The sequence below is a fragment of the Myodes glareolus genome, chromosome 1, assembly GCF_982192425.1.
Source record: "Myodes glareolus chromosome 1, mMyoGla1.1, whole genome shotgun sequence".
NCBI classification, from domain to species: Eukaryota; Metazoa; Chordata; class Mammalia; order Rodentia; family Cricetidae; genus Myodes; species Myodes glareolus.
Genome location: NC_142026.1, coordinates 74939588 through 74962116, shown reverse-complemented (window position 1 = coordinate 74962116; position 22529 = coordinate 74939588). Strand labels below are relative to the sequence as shown.

The following is a 22529-nucleotide window of genomic DNA, read 5'->3' as shown; positions in this document are numbered from 1 at the left end:
GTGTGTGTGTGTATGTGTGTATCTGTGTGTCTGTGTATCTGTGAGTGAATATGTACAAAGGAGTGTAGGTGCATGGGGAGGCATGAAGGTGCAGAAGAAGGCATCAGAACCCTGGAGCTGTGATGTGGAAGGTCCTTCTCTATGTGTTGCTTTTATTGGTTAATGAATAAAGCTGCTGTGGCCTGTAGCGGGCAGAATATAGCCAGGCTGGAAGAGAGAGAGAGAGAGAGAGAGAGAGAGAGAGAGAGAGAGAGAGAGAGAGAGAAGGTGGAGTCGACACCATGTAGCTGCCGAAGGAGAAGGACACACTGCCAAAACCTTACCTGGTAAGCTACAGCCTTGTGGTGATACACAGATTAATAGAAATGGGTTAATTTAAGATGTAAGAGTTACTTAATAAGAAGCCTGAACTAACAGGCCAAACACTGTTCTAATTAATATAGTATCTGTGTGATGATTTGGTTCTGGGCATCCAGAGTAGTCTCTGTTTACAGATGATGATGTGGAAGGTCCTTCTGTATATGTGTTGCTTTTATTGGTTAATGAATAAAGCTGCTGTGGCCTGTAGCGGGGCAGAATATAGCCAGGCTGGAAGAGATATATAGAGAGAGTAGGCAGAGTCAGGGAGACGCCAAAGGAGAAAGACACCTGCAGTAACCTTCCTGGTAGGCCACAGCCTCGTGGTGACACACAGTTTAATAGAAATGGGTTAATTCAAGATGTAAGAGTTAGCTAGAAATATGCCTACACTGTTGGCCAAGCAGTGTTGTAATTAATATAGTTTCTGTATCATTCAGGCCTGGGTGACTGGGAAATGAACGATCAGTCTCTGCCCATGGAACTGGAGTTACAGGTAGTTGTGAGCCATCAGATGTGGGTGCTGGAACCCAAACATTGGTCTTCTGTCTGCAAGAGCAACAAGTACTCTTAACTCCTGAACCATTTCTTTAGTCTCATTGGTTGGCGTCAATTTTTTAAATTGTATTTTTATTTGTGTGTGTGTGTGTGTGTGTGTGTGTGTGTGTGTGTGTGTATGTACATGTAAAGGTTGGAGGGCAACTAGTGGAAGTCAGCTGTCTCCTGTCACCAAGTGGGTACTGATGATATAACTCAACTCATTAGACTTGGTAGCAAGCACCTTCACTTGATAAGATATCTCATAGGCCCCACCCCACTCACCTTAAAAAAGCAGCAACACAAGTTGAGCAGCAGTGGGGCGCACCTAACCCTAACCTTAATCCCAGCACTCAGGGGGCAGAAGTGGGTGTATCTCTAAGTGTGAGGTCAGCCTGTTCTCCAGAGTGAGTTCAAGGACAGTCAGGGCTACACCTATCTATAGCCTGTCTACATGGAGATCCTGTCTTTGGGTAAAAAAACAACACAAAGAAGCCATTTAGCCATTTATGATGCATTTGGGTCATCGGCAGACAATAGCGTTGTCCTACATGCATCTCAGACTTCAGCCTCCAGAATGTGAACATTTGTTATTTAAGAGTCTTGCAGTCTATGGTGCTTTGTTACAGCGGTCTGGATGAAATGAAACATTCTCTCCTGACCCCTCATGCCCTGGACTTTAATCAGGAATACGTATGGAGGAGCTGATGGTCTAGGGCTTATAGCCTAACTAGTCAGACTTTGAAAAAGATCATGACCTTTGACTTTAGAACCTTTGAGTTTGGTAATATAGGCTGTAAGCTGTGTGCGTGTCATCTGCCTTTGTGTATACCTGCATGTCTCTCCCGTGTCTTCATGCTTGCGTGACTCTGTGTAAGTTTTGTTCTCTGGTTCTGACATGTCGGTGGCTTTCAGTAAGAATGTAGGTTTGTTTGTGGGTTACTATGTGTAGCTGTCTCTGTGGGTCTCTGCATAGTACAGCACATTCATTTGGCTTCCATCACTGTGTTTAGAGTGGTAATGCTCGGGCTGTAGAGGAGAAACCAGAAATTCAACCAAGTTGCTGAGCATGTTCAGTCTCTTTCCAAAGCACTGTGGGATTTAGCCCAGGACATACTGCACCCACTATCTGATGGATAGATCCAGAGTCCCAGTTTATTAGAGATGAGAAGGTCCTCAGAGACCAGCCCATCCAAGGTTTGTTTGTTTGTTTTTTGTATCTTCCGTGATACACTAGAACACAGAGTTCTGTCTTTCCAATTCTTATCCTGGTAATTTTCTCAGATTTACACAATGCATTGGTCTAGAATGAGAGTTGGCTAACTATGGCCCTCCATTTGTGTTTATAAATAAAGCTTTATTTGAACATAGCCAGCTATGCTTATTTACATATCAGTTACGGATGCTAAACTCCTATGCCATAAAGCCAAAATCACTATTGCTTACTCCTTTTCATAAAGAAAAAAAAAAAGATCTGACTTCTGAGGGTCTAGGACCTAACAGATCTGGGATTTGGATCTGAGCCTTTGTGACTTTGGAAATATTAATAGTTTTGATTGTGAGAACTTTGGGTCTTTTGTTCATCACTGTAGAAATGAGAAAAATGACTGTCCCATGTTCCTTCCACCTTTCCTCTGGATGTTCACAAGCCTCTGATCCAACTGTAGTTCTGCTTCTTCCTTGGGAATCACTAGTCCATGAGGAAGAGGGAGCAGGAGTGGGGAACAAGGTTCAGACAGCTGTGGGTATGATGGAGAAAGCCCTCCAGGAGATGACTTCAGTAAATCTGTTCAACTTTATTCTAGAGTATACGGAATATATAGGGTTGGAAAGCCTGGGGACAAACCTTAATTTACTTTAAGTGGCACGCTCCTGTCATAAGCCTTCCTGTGTGACATCAGGGTCCCATAGCAAAGCTCCTACCAAAAGTCTTAGTTACCATATGTGCAGCAGAGGAGGCCTCTCGCAGGAAACTGTAGCAAGGGTCACCCTAGAGATAAATCAGGCATCCAGGCTTAGGGACTGCTCTCAGATAAGGTCAGTCCTCCAGGCTCAGGGGCAGTCTCCAGATAAGGGCAGGTAGAGAGCAGGAAGTTCTGCTGAGGGAGGAGGGAGTCCCCATGTCCTCAGGCTTTGGAAAAAGCTGCCAGGCCATGATAGACTGCAACCTCTGACCAGTCATCATGGCCTCCCAACATCCCACCTTGATATTTCTGGAAAGGTAGACGCAAAGATAGGCTGTCTGTTATTATTCCTGATGATGTGGACTTTTTAAAGTCACAGATAGGATTTGGAGAGTATCCTCTTTATGGATTCATTACTGCAATTACATAACAACAAATTTTCCTCATAACTGTTGCTTGTCTTGGATTATAGATTGAAAAAAGCAGGCAATAAATGCTTGCTTTATGCTTTTTTCAAAAATTATTGTTGTTGTGTATGCATGTGTATCTTTGTGTGGATATGTGCATCTAAGTTCAATTGCTCAAAGAGGCTGGAAGAGGGCATCATATCCTCTGGAGCTGGACCCAGTCAATGTAGGTGGTGGGAACCAAATCCAGGTCCTCTGCAAGAGAGGTGTGCACTCTTAACTGATGAGCTATTGCTCTAGCCTCTCTCCATTTGTAATACAGCGCTGTGTGTCCCAGCTGGCTTGGAACTCACTCTGAAGCCAAAGATGGCTTTAAACTTCCGGATCCTCCTTCCTCCACCTCCTGAGTGCTGGGATAACAGGCCTGTTTATGTACTGGAGATGGAACCCAAGACTTTGAGTACTAACTGAGAGCAAATGTTCAATTTTTTAAAACTCCCATGTTCAACACTTCTGTGAGTTAATTTTCTAGCCTCTTCTGAAGGGAGTCTATGATTTTTTTCTCTAACAGATCCACTAAATAAGATCCCCCAACCCCTCCCTTTTCTCCTTGGCTAAAAGTCTGTGAGTCTGTAAGCCTGGAATTGTCATTATCAGTCATAGACTCATAGGAACAGCTGGTCTGAATAATAATGACACAGAAATAGAAATGGAGATGAGAGGCAAAGGAAGGGAAGCTGAAGTGGTTTTCATTATGTGGATGCAGGCATCTGAGGATGTCTCTACAGCTCTGCGTTTTCTTCAGCTTGCTTACATAACCAGCCTTCCTTCCTTCCTTCCTTCCTTCCTTCCTTCCTTCCTTCCTTCCTTCCTTCCTTCCTTCCAAGGTTTCCTTACTTGGATTTTTCCTTTTGTCACTTCTGTCCAAGAGGCTAAACTAAGCTAATTGTCAAAGAGGGTATACATAAAATATAAATTAACGTATAGAAACATCAGGCCCCTCTACCCAGACTCAAGTTTGAATCTACAGCTTAGGTTAAAGCAATTTCAAGGCAGGTGTGGTGGCACATGATTTTAATCTCAGCACTCAGGAAGTAGGGCAGGGGGAATCTCTGAGCTTGAGGTCATCCTGGTCTACAGAGAGAGTTCTAGAATTGTTAGGGCTATATGGAGTAGTCCTTGGTCTTGAAAACAACAACAAAAACAAATTTCAAATGGGTCTAAGAGATGGCTCAGTGGGTAAAGATGCTTGCTGACAAGCCTGACTATTCAGTTTGATCCCTGGGATCCACATGGTGGAAGAAAAGGACGAACTTCCACAGATTATTCTCTGATCCCCACATGTGTGCACTCACTCACACACATGAAAGAAGTGTAATAATAATTTTAAAAACATCTTAAAAACTTTCAAATGCACCAAGTATTGCAAGGGCTAAAAACCACCATGATATTGTATGTATTTATGTATGTTTAGTAACATAAGTATTGCCATATATTGACAATCAGTGAATGCCTATTTAATAAAAGTATGGAAAAAGCACACAGGGACAAAGCTAGGCATGGTGGCATAGCCTCTAATACTAGCACGTGGGAGATGGAGGTAGGAAGATCAGGAGTTCCAGGTTATCCTCAGGTTAGTTTGAGGCTAGCCTGGTCTACCTAAGACCCTGTCTCAAACAAACAAAAAAACAAAGGAGAGATATAGACTATGTTACATAGTGTTGCCTCTGGTGACGGTGGGAGAGAGGAAACAAACTAAGGGTAGATATGGGTGGGGAATATATCTCAGTCGGAGAGTACTTGCCTAGTGTGGGTCAAGTCCTGTGTTTAAGTCTTAATACTACAAAAAAAAAAGAAAACTTAAAACAAAAAGAAAGGTAGAAGAAGAAGACAACGACGACGACACCGACGAAGAAGAGGAAGAAGAAGAAGAAGAAAAAGAAGAAGAAGAAGAAGAAGAAGAAGAAGAAGAAGAAGAAGAAGAAGAAGAAGAAGAAGAAGAAGAGGAAGAAGAAAGCAAAATGTCGCTGTCTATACAATATCAGGCAGTGCGTTTCCATTCATACTTTTTATTTTTCATTGATTGAATTATTTTGAAATACAAAATTTTAAAAAGGGCCAAGCATGATGGCACACACACTTAATCACAGTATTTGGCTGGCAGAGGCAGGTGGATCTTTGTGAGTTCAAGGCCAGTCTAATCCACATAGCAAATTCCAGGCCAGTCAGGGATACATAGTGAGAACCTGTTTCAACAAACAAACAACAACAATAATAAAGAACCCCAAACACCAAAAAAATCATAAAAAGAGAAAATTATTTAAAATCTGCTCGTGAGCTAAGGATATTTATATAGAGGATCCAAATGTTCACACTTCCATTTCTTCCTATATTAAAACAATGCCTTGCAAAGTCGAGTGACAGAACTTTGGAAGGACAGCATGTGTGTGTGTGTGTGTGTGTGTATGTCTGTGTGTGTCTCTGAATGTCTGTGTGTATGTTTGTGTACATATGTGTGTCTGTCTCTGTGTCTGTCTGTCTGTGTGCATCCCTGTGTGTTTCTCTCTGTGTGTATGTTGAGATATGCTCTCTGTGTGCATCCCTGTGTGTTTCTCTCTGTGTGTATGTTGAGATATGTTCTCTGTGTGCATCCCTGTGTGTTTCTCTCTGTGTGTATGTTGAGATATGCTCTCTGTATGCAGCTCAGGTTGACCTCAGATTCACAGTCTTCTGCTTCAGCCTCCTGAGTGTTGGATTCCAGGTGTCACTCAGCGCAGCTGGCTTCATGTTCATATTTACACACGTGATCGCTCTCAGTGTCACTGAAACGAAGAAGTTCATGCTAGAGAAACCTTACAATGATGCATTTAAATAATCAGATTGGGGTCTCTAACTGATAGCATGCACCCAATAAACTCAGGGGTAGCTTATCTAATGCCACACTCCTCCCTCTACCGGTGGGGCTGGAAAGGCTCCAAATACCCAGGTTGCAGTTGAAATCAGGGTACATTTTGTTTGTTTGTTTGTTTGCTTGCTTTTGGAGACAGGGTTTCTTTGCATAGACCAGACTGTCCTTGAACTTGGAGATCCACCTACCTCGCCTGTGCCTTTCAAGTGCTGGGACAAAAGGCATGATATATAATATATAAAACATAGATTATTTCATTGTGTGTGTGTGTTCCTGTGTGTGTGTGTGTGTGTGAGCCCATGGAAGCCAGAAGAAAGCATTGGCTCCTCTGGAACTGAAGTTACAGCTGGAAGCCATCATGTGAGTGTTGGGAATGGAACCCAGGTCCTCTGTAAGAGCTCTTAAAGGCAAAGACATATATCTCCAGCCCCCAGGGTGCATTTTTATGAATCTCTTTCTTGATGTCAGGCAAGGTTGGGAGTAATGAACCCATGGAAGAAACTGAAACTTAGGGCTGTACTGTTGATATGGAAGTGTGGGGGACTTTCCTGTAGGCAAATTCCCGGGAGAGCTGTAGCTGGATCGTTTGCTTGTTCTGTTATTAGTATTTTTGAGGAACTTTCACACTACACTAGTTCCTGCTAAGAATTCCACTACTGGCTGCACTAGTTCACACCCCCAGCAACAGTATATAAAGGGCTCATTCCTTTGTTTGCTTAAAAAAAAACTCATGATTTTTCTAGTATCTTATCACTTACCTGTAGTCTCCTCCTGCCTTGGAAAATTAGAATGGCTGGTTCTGAGAGAGTGGGATGGGGGAGGGGAAGATGGGTGAGAGGATATGAATGGAAAACAGAAGTATAGGATATGAAGACTTGAGTGAGAAGGAGGTGGGGCAGAAATAGGCTGAGGGGTGGGTAGGGTTGACCATAGCAATTAGTGGTATTTAAATGGGGTCTTAGAAGAATGGAGTGGGAAGGAAGTGGGGCATGAAGCTTGCCAAAAACTGCATTCATTTACCTCTTGGGAGGCTCTTCATGTGATGAACCTATAAAACATACCAGGAAGAAGAATTTACATATATGTCTACGTATATATACATGTGTGTGCGTGTTTGTATGTGTGTGTGTGTGTGTGTGTGTGTGTGTGTGTGTGTGAATGACAGGGTGTCACTATGTAGCTCTGGCTGACCTGGAAATGATTATGTAGACCAGGATGGCCTTGAACTCACAGAGATTCACCTGTCTCTGCCTCCCAAGTGCTGAGATTAAAGGCATGCACCACCACTGCCCACATCTCATCAGAATCATTCTCTTGTCTCTCTCTCCCAGGCATGGATAGATTAACTCTTCTTAACTCACCTTGCTGAGTGCATCTGTAGATAAGGTAGATGGAGACAAAGAGGAGAGAGATGCAGAGGCAGCTGAAGGTGGTAAGGATGATGCGTTTGTTGTTTGATGGTCGGGGGGAATTTCCTCCACCTCCTCCCACTCCATCTGTACATCGGAGACGGAAATGGCAGCTGTATCATGAGATACCCCTGAGAGCACGTGTCGGAACAGCTGGAGAGGGCTGGACAGAGCCTCACACATGGGAAAAATTCCATGTGAGCATCTCACCCACAGCCATAAATTTGATCGTTTACCAAGAACAGAGTCACAGAATCAGTTTGCTTCCCCTAACAGTTTAGCAGAGCGGTTAAGAGGCTCTAGACACAGTGTGTGGTGGCACACTCTGAGAATTGCAGTGCTCCAACCAGAGGTGGGAGGATCTTGAGTTAGAGCCCAGCCTTGGTGATACAGTAAGTTTCAGGCTAGCCTCAAGTGCGTGTGAAATCCTGCCTGAAACTAAAAACAAAATAAGAGCCAGGAGCCAGGAAGCCTAGTTATCAAACTGGTGGCACTGTCTCGGGTGCCTGTGACACCTTTTGGATAAAGGGTCTAGCCCTGCTCAAGTAGGGCCATGGGGTGAGGGGAGTTAGAAGGTTATAATCCAGTCCTACCTTCTCACCCAACCTCTTAACTTTCTGGTCTTTTGAGATATGAATAGTCAAGGCTCCTTGTTGGATATTTTGGTGTCCATTTTTTTTTTAAATTTAAAGACATGTTTACTTGATGTATATGAGTGTTCTATTGCATGTACACCCAGAAGAGGGCATCAGATACCACTATAGATGGTTTTGAACCAGCATGTGGGTTCTGGGAATTGAACTTAGGACCTCTGAAAGAGCAGTCAGTGTTCTTAACCACTGAGCCATCTTTCCAGCTCTCATCCATTATTTTTTTGAGACAGGGTCTCACCGTGTACCCCTCGCTGGGCTGGAACTCACAGAGATGCACCTGCCTTCTGTGTGATGACGAAAAGCAGGCATCATCACAATTTTGAGTACCCAAGTTGGTAATTTATTCTCTCTCTCTCTCCCTCTTCCTCTATCACCTCCCTCTCACTATTTATTACTTAATAAACTTATTCATTCAAAATAGAAAATATATCTATCATAGATCATTCTCCAGAATGTACTTAACGACAAGATGGAAAATTTTCATCTATCAATTTGTGGGACTCTGATGTACAGTGTGGGTGTTGAGGAATGTATTCAATTTGTAATGATCATTACACAATGTGCACCTTGAGTATAATCTTTGTCAATTAAGTGTTTTTTTTTTAAAAGAGAGAAAACATTTCACTATCTAAAACACGGAGTCTTAGTTTAAGATTTTTTTTCTTGTATGTTTTTCGAGACAGGATTTTTTTGTGTAGCCTTGGTAGTCCTGGAACTCACTTTGTAGACTAGGTTGACCTCAAACTAAGAGATCCATCTGCCTCTGCCTCCGAGTGTTGGGATTAAGGCATGCACTACCACTGCCCAACTTTAGTTTAGGGTTTTTATTGCTGCGAAGAGACACCACGACCATGGCAATTCTTGTAAGGGAAAACATTTAATTGAGGGGGTTTGCTTACAGTTTCAGAGGTTTAGTCCTTTGTCATCATGAAGGGGAGCATGGTGACAGGCAAGCTGGAGCTGAGAATGTTACATCTTGCAGACAGCAGGAAGCTGACTATCACACTGAGGGAAGCTTGAGCAAAAGGGACCTCAAAGTCAGAGTTCACAGGGACAAACTTCCTTAAACAAGGCCACACTTGCTACCAGTGCCACTCCTGTTGGGGGACATTTTCCTTTAAAGCACATCCTTCTAATCCACATCCCCAAATCCTGAAACCCTTACAACATATAAATAAATTACTTTATTCTCCCATTGCAGTGCTGCCAGTGGAGTCTTGTTCTGTTTAACAAAATCCATGGTCAGTTTAAACACCTGTGATGGTTAGTTTTAATCGACGCTTTGACACGATCTAGAATCGCCTGTGAAGAGAGTATTGTGGTACTGTCTAGATCATGTTGGCCTGTGGGCAAGGGGTGGGGGACAGATTTGATTATATTTACAGGTAAGGAATGACAAGGCCTAACGTGGGTGGTGCCATTCCTTATGCTTGGGTCCTGTATTGTATAAGTGTAGAGAAAATGAGCTGGGTGCATTCATTCTCTCTCTGCTCTTGACTGTGGAATTATGAGTTCTTGGCTGTGAACATGACTAGCTGCCTCAGTTTCCTGCCTTGATTTCCTTCAAGGATGGGCTGATACCTGGAGTTTTAGCAGACTCTTTCTTCCCTAAGCTGTTGTTTGTTTTGGTCATGTATTTTATCCCAATAATAGAAATGAAGCTAGGACAGGACCCGAGGTGTAGGTGCTCTCAACCCCCTCCTCTTGTACTCTCCCTCATTCTCTGTTCTCCTTTCCACTTCATTCCTCCATTCCAGAAACACGCTTTCTGATATTGGCTTTTCCTGTTCTCTACCCACAAAGGCTTGTCTTCAGATGTCAGTGTGACTGGGTATGTCTCATCCCCTAGGACTGTGATGGACAGCCACCAAGTAGCTTCATGAGGCTAACCTTCTTCTGGTATTCACACTCCTGTCAACTCCTCTGTCTTTGAGCTTGGATACTTAGGCCTTGCTTCTAACCAACAAATATGCAAACACAGCAGAGTGTTTGAGTGTCATCCCCACGACAGTATGCTATTATCTAAGAACTCCCCTTAAACCAGTGCAAAAGAATTTTCCCCAATCCAGCTTCTAGAAGAAAATGCAGCCCTGAAAACTTGCCTGCAGCCTTGCGAGACCCAAAGCAGAAAACTCAACGAAACCTATTTCCCTCCTGACCCACTCAAACTGTAAGACAAACAAATGGATGTTTAATGGGGCTAAGATGCAGTTCAGTTGGTTGATTCATTGTCTAGCATGCATAAGATCCTGGGTTTGATCCCCTTGGTACCGTGTAAGCTGGGCGAGGTGGTTCATGCCTGCGATCTCAGTCCTTGGGAGGGAGAGGCAAAAGGATTAGAAGATCAAGGTTGTCCTTGACTATGTTAGGAGTTCAAGGCCAGCCTGGTCTACTTGAGACCCTGTCTAAAAAAATGGATGTTTTGAGCTTCCAAATTTGTGGTTATTTTAATAGTCTAACTGTAGACTACTAAGCATGATCACTCACTATCTATGATTTTCTTTTTAGAATTTCATTTCTGACTGTCCTCTTCCTGAGTATTGTGATCACAGATGCTCCAATAATGTGCTCACTGCCTTGAAATCAATTACACATTATAGCTCTAATAGATTTTAATTCACAGTCATTAGAACTTCGTGTACTCATATTTGGCTCTAAAACCCCAATGATAAGTTGCTGCTTCCAAGCTGTGACATCTGGTTCATTGTGTATTCATCTTCTACTGATCTACTGACCTTACATGACATCAGATTTTCTATTAATTCCCTCTTCTGAGGCATTCGTCTATGATTACATCATTGAGACCTAGTTGAAATCTCTGGCCAGAACCTCATCCCCTGCACTCAGCTCCATGTCTCCAGTCCCCTCTGAGGTATTGTAGCTTTATTGTTTCCTGGAGTCTCCAGCCAAGACCCATTAGAAAAGAAGGAACATGTCCACAAAGGAACTGATCTGACCATTTGGAAGGAGGGTGAGTGGGAGGGGAACTTAGCGAGGGGTCAATAATGCCAAGCAATGATATACTTGAAGGAAAATGTCATTAAACCTATCACTTTGTACAAGAGTTGCATAATAATACAAATTTGACTAAAAAGCCGAGCAAGTCATGGTGGACAGCACTTAGGAGGGGAAGACAAGAGCATCAGGAGTTCAAGGCCATCCTTAACTATATAATGAGTTAAAGAACAGCCTGGGCCAAGGCCAACCTTGTCATTGTCATTAGTTATAAATATAATCAATTATATCTATTTATAATTATTATAACAATTATTAGAAAACTAAACAAATGAAGTTATAAATATAAATAGTAATTTACAAAGTATATACAATTATAAAATATAGTTATAGCTAACTATATTTATAATTATTATAGCATTATTATTTTAAAACTCAAAAAGCAAGTCTGGGAAAATGACTTAGTGGGTAAAGGCCCTAGTATTAGAGACCTGAGTTCAGATACTCAGAGCCCATGTAAAACTGGATTGGTGCATCTGGTAGTACCGGTAGTCCCAGCACTTCCTCAGGGAAGTGGGAGGTGGAGACAAAGGGACCTCTGAAAGCTCTCAGGCCAGTTAGCATGGAGTACACAGCAACAATGCAAAAAGGAGACTCTGCCTCAAACAAGGCAGGAGGAAGACCATCATCCAAGGCTGTCCTCTGATCTCCACATGTGTGCCATAGTACTCTTGCACCCACACATACACACATATATCATACACATACACAAAATGAGTTTTAAAAATTCAAGGACTGGAGGAAATAAGCAAGTGTCATAACTTGTCCCCTGACCTCCTCACACAGGCTGGGGCATGTATGTGTACACACATGCACACACAATAAATTAAAAAAGTGTAAATTTCAAAACATATGAGGAGAAGGTCTGAGGCTGCTCGGCTCACCTGTGACCACCAGCTGTAAGTGCTGACTCCGTGCTGACCACCTGTGGGAAGCTGCTGTCCTGTAAGCACAGAAATAGCCCCCAGCATCTTCAGGCTGCACATGAGTGAGGTGGAACTCAGCCTCCTTTGCCGCTGATCTTAGCTCCTGCTGGTACCCAGAGTTGTGCAATTTTCCCAGAGTAACTGTAACATTCTGGAAATGAGTCCAGCATCGGAGAGTGACGTTACTCTTGCACCTGACCACAGAGCTGGGCCAGGCACTGATGGAAGGTATGGGAAGTTCCTCTGGAAAGAATTCAGAGTTAATTGACTTTCCATCATGGTAAACCTCTCCTAGAATTCTAAGGATTAAAGGTGTGATGGTTAATATCAGTTATAACTTGATGAAGTCTTTAATCACCTGGGAGACAGGCTTTTAGCCCATGCTTGTGAGAGGCTATCTTATTTGTCTGACATGGAAAGACCCATCCACTATGGGTGGCACCATTCCTTAGACTGTGGTCCTGCATTGTATAAAATGAAGAGGGCTAGCAGGAGGGCTCAGCTGCTAAAAGTCTCACTGCCAAGCCTGAGAGCCTGAGTTTGATTCCTGAGGCCCACACTGGTAAAGGATAAAACTGACCTCCATATACATGCTGTGACATGTTCACGTCCCACAAACCCATATACATAAGTAAATGCAAGATTTTTTTTTAAAGGAGAAAGTGAACTGAGCATAAGGGTTCATTGCTCTCTTGTTCTTAAGTATCATTTCTTTCTTTTTTTTTTTAAAGATTGATTTATTTATTATGTATACAACATTCTGCCTCCATGTACGCCTGCAGGCCAGAAGAGGGCACCAGATCTCATTACAGATGGCTGTGAGCCACCATGTGGCTGCTGGGAATTGAACTCAGGACCTCTGGAAGAGCAGCCAGTGCTCTTAATCTCTGAGCCACCTCTCCAGCCCCCTTAAGTATTATTTCTTAAGGCTAGAGAGATGGCCTGTGACTAAGAGCATTCTAGGGGATCCATGTTAGGTGTCTCACAACCAGCTGTGTCTCTAGCTCCAGAGCATCTGACACCCTGACTTCCAAAGGCACAGAATTCATGTATACAAACACACTTACACATGATTAAAATATTTTGTTTTCTAAGCTTAGGACTGGAGAGACGGGTCATGGTTAAGGGCACTAGCTGTTCTTGCAGAGGACCCAGGCTGGATTTCAGAGCGTACACAACAGTTCACAGTTGCCCGTAACTCCAGTTCCAGGGGATCCAGTGACCTCTTCTGGCTTCTTTGGGTACTGCACATAATGGTATATTCACACAAATGCTTGAAAACACTTATATACATAAAATATTCTTTAAAAAGTTTTAAAATAAAATTTCATTTTGAGTGTGTGTGTGTGTGTGTGTGTGTGTGTGTGTGTGTGTGTGTGTGTGTGTGAAGTGCGTGTGTGCCACAATGTATATATGGATGTAGGAGGACAACTTCTGGGAGTTGATTCTCTTCTTCTACTATGTGGGCTTCCACATTGTCAATCAGCACCTGCCTTTATTTACTGAGCCATCTTATCCTGCCCACTCTCTTCTTCTTGAATATGGATGCAATATAACCAGTTGCCCCAAGCTCCGGTTGCTGTGACCTCCCCACCAATAGGGTCTGAAACCTCAAACAGTAAGACAAACAGATCATTTCTCCCTTAACTTGCTTTATCAGGATTTATCACAGCAACAGGAAAAGTAGCTAATGTAGGGCAAAAAGCCCAAGCTCATTTCGGGGTTTCAGAAACCCACCAATCTCTGAGCTCAAAAACCAACCAATCCTTGATGTTGGAAACCCACCAATTCCTGAACTTGGGAACAAACCAACCCTGAGTTTGGAAAACCACCAATTCCTGATCTCACCCTAAGCTCAGGACTTGAAACCCTATGGATCCCCACCCTGAAAATGCTACCCCCTTGTAGAAACCCTCCATAGAATGCCTGCCTGCTGCTTAGTTCTTCGCTGCTTCTCGTCCTGGCAGAGGCGATCACTCTCTTGTGTCTGTCCCAGTAAATTTCTTGTGTGAGGTTTGTTGTGTGGGCTGACTTTGGGGCATTCCCTGACTCCTGACTGCGGGATACTTTTCTCTTCCGAGGTGTAGCACTCACATTGGGGGAAACCATTCTCCTCAGATCTGGAACACTTGCAGCTACTACAAAGGGAGAGGGTCACGGAGAGTGGAGCAGGGAGCACGTAGAGGTCGTGTGGAAACTCACCATTCTCTTCCTCATCGCCATAGCACAGGCACAGCCCTGGAAGAAGAGAAACCTCGGTGAGAGAGAGACTGTGTCCTCCGACTTGAAACACTACCTCCCGGCTGAGAGGAGAGTATATAAAAAAAAGTGGGAGTAGATAAAATACACTAGGCTTAGGGAGTGAACAAAACCTGCAAGGCTCATGAAGCTTTCCCAGCTCAGGATATTCACAAGGAGCCCCTTCCAGGGTTATAAAGGCAATCACCATTGCTGGGGAGAAAAGGCTCTTCAGTGTGCACAAGTTGTGGGCAGTTCCAGGGGTGCTGCTTTTATCAGTTGTGACTTATCCTGGGGCACGCTTTTTCCTGATGTGGCTGACCGTGTAAGCCCAGCTCCTATAGTAATCCCTTATACTCCTGGCACAACTCACTGGTTCACCAAGATAGACTTGGGTAGAATCGAGGTAGGCAAGTGTAGGGCTAACTGAGTAACCTAGGATGCCATTTGGCTAGAGCAATATACACACTATCTTCCTTAGAATGCACATATCAACCTGGGACCCCCGCTTCATGCATAGACCAGGGTCCAAACAATGCACTATGTCATTCCTCCCTAAGAAATGTTGGGTGACTCATTTTTTTGTGACCAAAAACATCCTGAAACTAAATGAAAGGGCTCAATACAGGCTGAAGAAATTTAGGGTGCATTAATGGTACGTCAAAATACATCCTTGGAATAAGCATTTAGGGCAAATCACTCTTCACTGTACTATACCTATGCATGATTAAGATCAGATGCATCTTAGGTAAAGATGTGTGCAACAAATAAAGGCTTATATATCTAAGCCTATCAATCAAATCCAAAAGGCCCCTGCATTCTGCCTCCAGCAACCAGTCCCTCTTCCTAGACTCACAAAAGGAAGTCCCAGACAGTAACCAAGGGCTCTTGAGCCGTCTAGGCCGGGTAGCCTGCTATAATTTTGTAGTCTATCTGACCTGTGATTTTTCTTTGATTCTGAATAAAGACCCTTGCTATTTTACCATTTGTGTATGTTTTCAGTTATTTGAACACACACACACACACACACACACACACACACACACACACAAACTTGGAGACACCTGGTCAAGTCTGAGACCATGAAACAACCAGTACCAGAATCATTTCTTTGGTCTGTCATCAGTGTCCTATCTGGAGCAATATACGTTTGTTTGAGTTCTAATCTGTTCTACTTTCATTCTGTTGCTGTGATAAAAACACTGATCAAAAGTGACCTGTGGAGAAAAGGGTTTATTTAGTTTCCACATCAAGGCAACAATCCATTATTGAGGAAAATCAGGGCAGGAACTAGGAGGCAGAAACCAGGGAGGGACTGCTTGTTGGTTCACTCACCCGGCTCATATATAGGTGACTTTTTTTTTTTAAAGATTCGTTTATTTATTATGTGTACAGTATTCTCAGGATTCTGTCTGCACATAAGCCTGCAGGCCAGAAAAGGGCACCAGATCTCATTACAGATGGTTGTGAGCCACCATGTGGTTGCTGGGAATTGAACTCAGGACCTTTGAAAGAGCAGGCAGTGCTCTTAACCACTGAGCCATCTCTCCAGCCCTTTAGCTGACTTTTTATACAGCCCAGGCTCACCTGTCTAGCAATGGTGCCACCAACAGTGAGCTATGTAGGTTGAGTGTTTCTTGGGACTGCTGGCTCCAAAATAAATGCACAGAGACTTAATATTAATTACAAATGCTTGGCCAATAGCTCAGATTTGTTACTAGCTAACTCTTACAACTTAAATTAACCCACTTCTACTAATCTACATTCTGCCACGGTCATTACTTCTCTTTCACCTTGGACTCTCTTTCTCCTGTTTCCTCTCTGTGTCTGGCTGGCACAGTCAGCTTCTTTATTAATTCAACCATGGCAACATATATTCACACAGTTTAAAATAATATTCCACAGGGATATTTATGCAGGAGGCTGGGCACTCCTGCATAAATTAGTAGCCAAGAAATTAAGACAATCCCCCATAGACATACCCAGTTTGATCTAGGCAATTCGTTAGTGGAGGCTTTCCTCTCAGATGATCCTACGCCATGTCTAGGGTGTGTCAAATTGACAATTAGAGCTAACTAGGAGAGAGCTTGAGGGTGGGCAGAGGTGGTGGTAACCATTAGTATGGCCATGAGTGATAAGTGTCTTCTTCTTCTTCTTCTTCTTCTTCTTCTTCTTCTTCTTCTTCTTCTTCTTCTTCTTCTTCTTCTTCTTCTTCTTCTTCTTCTCCTTCTCCTTCTCCTTCTCCTTCTCCTTCTCCTTCTCCTTCTCCTTCTCCTTCTCCTTCTTCCTCCTCCTCCTCCTTCTTCTTTTTCTTCTTCGTCTTCTTCTTCTTCTTCCTCCTCCTCCTTCTTCCTCCTCCTCCTCCTCCTCCTCTTCCTCCTCCTCCTCCTCCTCCTCCTCCTCCTCCTCTTCTTCTTCTTCTTCTTCTTCTTCTTCTTCTTCTTCTTCTTCTTCCTCCTCCTCCTCCTCATCATCATCATCATCATTATTTGGTGGGTTTTTTTTTGAGACAAAGTTTCTCACATAACAGCTCTGGCTGTCCTGGAACTTGTTTTTTAGACCAAGTTGTCCTCAAACTCAAAGAGATCTATCTACCTCTGTCCCCAGAGTACTGGGATTAAAGGTGTGCACCACCACTGCCAGGAGGTAAGTGTCTTCTTAATTCTTGCTTTTAAATTCAAGATCAGGTGCTATGGAATAATCCTTCCATACACTGTGAAATATGTTGTTCTCATTGTTAATAAAAAGCTGATTGGCCGATAGGTAGGCAGGATTTTTGGAGCAGACAGAATGCTGGGAAGAAGGAGGGTGGAGTCCGAGGAGTCTTGAGGAGAGTCCATGAGATGCAAATTGAGCAGGATGGAAAGTGCGTACATGAGGTAAATGAGCCTTGGGGCAGCATATAGATGAATGGAAATGGGTTAATTTAAGTTATAAGAGCTAGTTGAAAATAAACCTAAGCTATTGGCTGAGCATTTATAATTAATATTAAGTCTCTGTGTGGTTTTTTTGGGAGTCAACTGGTGGGACAGAACTGAGTGCCTGGACACAGAGAGACACTGTCTACAGCTGGGATCTAGCTCAACTGGCAGAGTGCTTGACTGTCATGCATAGAACAGTGGCTTCTATCTCTAGTTCCATGTAGAGTGGGCATTAATTTACTTTCCTATAAATTTTGCCCTTGGGGATGGAGGAAGGAGGATGACTTGGAGGGTGGAGGAAGGAGAACAGAATGAAAAACATACTAACTAAAAGTGAGGGACCAAGAATTACACATTGTGTCGTTCTGTTCCATACCTTATCCAGAATATGTAAATCCAGAGAGACAGAAAGCTCATTAGTAGATGCCAGGAGCAGGAGGTGTGGGAATCTTAATGAGCATAGTGTTTCTGTGGGGGTGGTGACAGTATCCTGGAACTAGATAGAGGTGGTGGCTATATACTGTGAATATACCAACTGTCCCTGCTGTGTAGACTTTCAAGTCACTGGTTTTATGTTCTGTGACTTTTACCTCAGTAACTGTTTAAAAATCAATGTGCCTTGGGTAATTTTACCCTCTCTCCTGGAGATTTATATGAAGCCACAGCAGCCAGCTACACAGGATCAAGCCGGTACATACCTTTAATTCTAGCACTTGGGAGAGAGGCTGGTGGGTCTCTGAGTTTGAGACCAGTCTGGTCTACAGAGGGAGTTCTTGGGATAGCCAGGGCCACTCAGAGAAACCCTGTTTGGGGGCTGGGGAGAAGGGTTTCCAGCAGGGAGTGGTGGGAACTCTGAAGTTCCACCCTTAGCTAATTGCTGTTGAGGGAAGGAGAGCCACTTTGCTTTCGGGGTGTAACCACAGGTAGATCGCACGTGTCCCATTGGGTGACCTCATACCTACAGGCATGTCGTCAACACTAATTAAAATCAATGAGTTAAGGGAGGAAGGGAGGGAAGGAGGGAGGGAGGAAAGAATGAAGGAATAAAAAAAGGAAGGAAGGAAGGAAGGAGGAAGGAGGAAGGAAAGAAGTAATGAAAAAGGAAAGGAAGAAGGAAGGAAAGAAGGAAGGAAGATTTGGGAGGGAGATGTTCAGGGAAATCCTGGAGGGAGTTAAAGGGGAGAGTGGTGGTAAATGATTACAATGTATAGTATATATGTATAAATTTTTCAAAGAATAAATATTTATATAAAGTATATATGGGGTGGAAAGATACACGTGTTAAGACTACTGACTGCCCTTCCAGAGGACCAGGTTTCTACTTCCAGCACCCACATGGTGGCTCTTGTCTGTAACTCCAGTTCATCTGCTCCAACAAGGCCACATCTCTTAATCCTTTCCAAAGAGTCTCACCAACTAGAGACCAAGTATTCCAACATATGAGCCTGTGTGGTTATTCTCCTTCAAGCCACCACAGTGAATGAGCTTTCAAAGCTGTAGAACCATAGCTGCCCAGGGCCCTACTTTCAGACCTCAGCCCATGCAGTAGTATGCCAGCAGAGCAAAGGAAAAAAGGCCTGGCAGCATCAAGCTCGGCACAGATGGCTCCAGGGGCCAGACCCACAGTTGCCATCAGTGACATTCCTCCGGTTGCTGCCATTCGTCAGCTGTGGTTTTGTCCTACTTGTGGAGGGCTCTTGGTACTGAAACCCATGTAAACATTCGTATTCACTTTGTTTTTCATTTAGTGAGTTACTACCATGTGTATATGCTACGTGTGTGCTCTTGTGAGAGCTCGTGAGTGCATATGTACCACGGCATGTGTGTGGAGATCAGCTTGAAGGATTTGGTTCTCCTCCACTGTGGCTTGGACATCCAATGATTAAACACTAGTCAGTGAAGGGCTCTAATGGCCCAAACATGGCAAACATGGTACTGAGAGGTCCCCCTTCTTTTGTGTCCCTTATTTGGCCATTTCCTTATTCCAAAAACTGACTGTCAAGGCTACCACTCGATTCCCTAGCTAGAATTCTTTTTTCTCCTTAAAATCCACTCCTGCAGAGCCGCTTGCTGCTGTTTCTGTCTGATTAAGATTCAGCCACCCAGTTTCTGTGTCTTGCTTAATATTAGATCTCTTTGTGTTGAAAATTGGTGTTTGGGTGTGGCCTGTGCCTAATGGGGGTTCAGAAGGGAGCACTCTATGGTGGTGCATGCCTTTTATCCCAGTACTCAGCAGGTAGAGGCAGGTGGACCTCTGTAGGTTCCAGGCCAGCTCTGGTTACCTGTGTGGTAGTTTGAATGAAAATGGCCCCTAGGGATTCATAGGGAATGGAATTATTTGAAAGGATTAGGACATTTGGCTTTGTTGGAGTAAGTGGGTCTTGTTGAAAGAAGTATTTCAGTGGGTATAGGCTTTGAGGTTTCAAATGCTCAAGCCAGACCGTTTCTCTCTGTGTCTCTCTTTGTGTCTCTGTCTCTTTGTCTCTCTCTCTGTCTGTCTCTGTCTCTGTCTCTGTCTCTGTCTCTCTCTCTCTCTCTCTCTCTCTCCTGCCTGCCACTTCAGATGTAGAACTCTCAGTTACCTTTCCAGCATGATGGTTTGCTGCCAGGCTTCCCGCCATGAGGATAATGAACTAAATCTCTGAACCTGTAAGCCAGTTCCAACTAAATGTTTTCCTTTATAAGAGTTGCCATGGTCACAGTGTCTCTTCACAGCAATATAAACCCTGACTAAGGCCCCCGTCTTTAAATACATAATTTTAAAAATGTCAAACAATAGCAACAATGAATGATGCTCCCAAGCACATTGCCAATTGCTACCAGAAGTGACAAAGAGAGGCATGGAATAAGATCTCCCTTCTTTCCTTCCAAAGGAACCAGTGTTGTCTACACCTTTATTTCCATAGCTCACATAATCAAGAAGTTTATTTTCCATTGTTCTAAACCAACAAGTTGGTGGCACTTAGTTACAGCTGTCCCAATAAAGCAACTCGGCTGTATCAGGACATTTCCCAGAGGAGCTGTTCACCCTGGTCTGTGACTGGAGACTCTCTCTAAAGAGCATACACAGAAAGAAGCACTGACCTGGAGGGAAGACTGTGAGCAGTAAAATAGGAAGGAACAGAGCAGATGTGGCCTTCTGATTGCCATGCCCACACATCTTAACCCTACTCTTGCACCAAGGAGGAACAAAGAGCCTCTTAAATGGGAGCTGCTGTATGACACAATTAAGCCAGCAGCCCCATCTTCCTCTTCATGTACTGAAACATCTACATGTGGGTAGGTTCAAACCTATGTTGTTAAAATCAGCCCCAGGATGGGGATGGTTGGAAAAATCTGCCTCTTACCCACAGCTCTGCATTCGGCTGTTCCTGCACCTCAACCCCTTTCAAATCTGGTGGCATGACCAGGCAACGTGGTGGGTGCCCAAAAGGAGATGCAGAGACCCTTATGGAGCTTGAACTTCTTGCAGTAATCAGTGTCTTTAGGTGTGGCACCGATACAGATGTCCTTGAGATCCCCCCATACCAAGTCTCCCACACCCACACATAGACACCCTCATTTCTGCATTTCCATACTCAACACCTTGACCCTGCTGTGAGTTTTTCTCACCCAAGCAAACACTTGTCACAGCCCTGTAGACTCACCCAGACAGAGTAGGTATATGAAATCTATGTCCATAGCTTCCCTTCTCCCTAAGCCAAGGTCCGGTGTTCAGTTCTCAGGAAGGATTGACAGGGCAGGAGGAGACCACAGTTCTCTGCTGGCCCCACTTTGTCCCTAGAACCTGCAGGCTGAAGCTTTGCCCTGACACTTGGGTTGCCTTCATAGCTGTTTGCACAGCTTCCTTCCTGAACAGACACAGGAAGCAAGACGCCTTGGATGATGACATCTGTCAGCCTGGGTGCAGCTCTGCCCACTCTGGGACCTGCCCTTCTCAACTGAAATCTTACCTAAGATGCTTTACATTTTAATTTGCTCATTTTTGACAATTTAATGCTTGCATATAGTGTCCTCTGTTCATATTCATCCCTTCCTACTCCTGCCAGCCCCCTCCTCTCAAACTAGGCCCCTCCTATCTTTATACCCTTCCCACTATCCTACCCGTCCGCCCCTTTTTTTTTAACTTTCTTTTTTTAGTTTTACATTTTGGTTATCATTCTCCTCTGGTTATTTAGTCTATTTATTCTGTAACTATAATATCTTTAGACAAATTATTTTATGTCCTTCTGAAGTTATTCTTTCTTTGAAAATTTCATGAATGAATGCAGTGTATCTCGCTTATACCTTCTCAAGTCTCCCAAGCACCTCCATCAGTCTCCCTCTTCATCTCATGGCTTCCTTTTAAAATCATTTGTTTTCAGGGCTGGGCAGATGGATCAGCAGCTAAGAGAACATGTCTCTCTTCCAGGGGACCTGAGTTTGAGTCCCAGCCCATGTCAGGAGGCTCACAACCGCCTGTACCTCCAGCTGCAGGGAGAACAGACACATCTGCCCTCGAGCGCCTGCTCACACACAGACTCACATACATCCATAAAATTAAAAAATAAAAATAAAATATTAAAGTATTATTTATTTTAGGTTTACATACAAAATGATGCATTTCATAGACATTTTTATACATGTATATCCTTTATTTATTTATTTATTTATTTATTTATTTATTTATTTATTTATTTAATGTATATGAGTGCTCTATGCCTTTAGACCAGAAGAGGGCATCAGATACCACTATACATGGTTGTGAGCCACAGTGTGGTTCCAGGGAATTGAACTCAGGACCTCTAGAAGAGCAGCCAGTGCTCTTAACTGCTGAGCCGTCTCTCTGACCCCACGGCTTTTGTTCTTCTTCATCCCTCTCCTCTGTCTCAGCCCGCTCCCATCTTCTCCAGTCCTCTACCCTAGCCAATAGTCCTCTCTTTGCTTTCACCAGAAACAACCCTATTAAATTTGGACCCAGTCACATTAAGTAAAATAAGCCAGGCCCACCAAGCCAGAGCCACATTCATTCTTTCATGCATAGGATCAAGGAAGAAAAATGTCATGAATGAGGGACAGTTAGTGATGCCATATCCCTTACCTTCCTAATTGCTGTGAGAAAATACCTGACAGAAACAACTCAAGGGAGACATTTTTTGTGTTCACAGTTTCAGTCCATCGTGGCCCGGTGGAGGTTGTGTAGGGAGAGCGTGTGCTGGAGGCTTTTCTCATCACTTAGGAAGCTTGGGGTGGGACAAGAAGCAGGCTGTCGTAA

The 22529-nt window shown here is 43.6% G+C and overlaps 1 protein-coding gene across 1 annotated transcript; it reads right to left on the bottom strand.

Moving 5' to 3' along the window:
• Nucleotides 1–5258: 5258 nt before the first annotated feature.
• Nucleotides 5259–21103, bottom strand: LOC125411794 (V-set and transmembrane domain-containing protein 1). Its single transcript, XM_048452141.3, has 6 exons — nt 20923–21103; nt 14319–14354; nt 12075–12359; nt 7475–7609; nt 7134–7161; nt 5259–6027 (listed from the first exon to the last, which is right to left on the bottom strand). Exons 1-6 carry the CDS (start codon nt 20954–20956, stop codon nt 5970–5972), a joined length of 576 nt encoding a protein of 191 aa, XP_048308098.3. The 5' UTR covers nt 20957–21103; the 3' UTR covers nt 5259–5969.
• Nucleotides 21104–22529: the final 1426 nt, after the last annotated feature.

What these genes read in the sequence shown, in the direction of transcription:
- LOC125411794 (XM_048452141.3), bottom strand. Translation starts at nt 20,956, where the DNA reads ATGGACATAGATTTCATATACCTACTCTGTCTGG. An exon ending in TGGCGATGAGGAAGAGAATG is followed by an intron (nt 12,360 to 14,318) that starts GTGAGTTTCCAC and finishes AATTCTTTCCAG; the next exon opens with AGGAACTTCCCATACCTTCC. An exon ending in CTACAGATGCACTCAGCAAG is followed by an intron (nt 7,162 to 7,474) that starts GTGAGTTAAGAA and finishes TATGTTTTATAG; the next exon opens with GTTCATCACATGAAGAGCCT.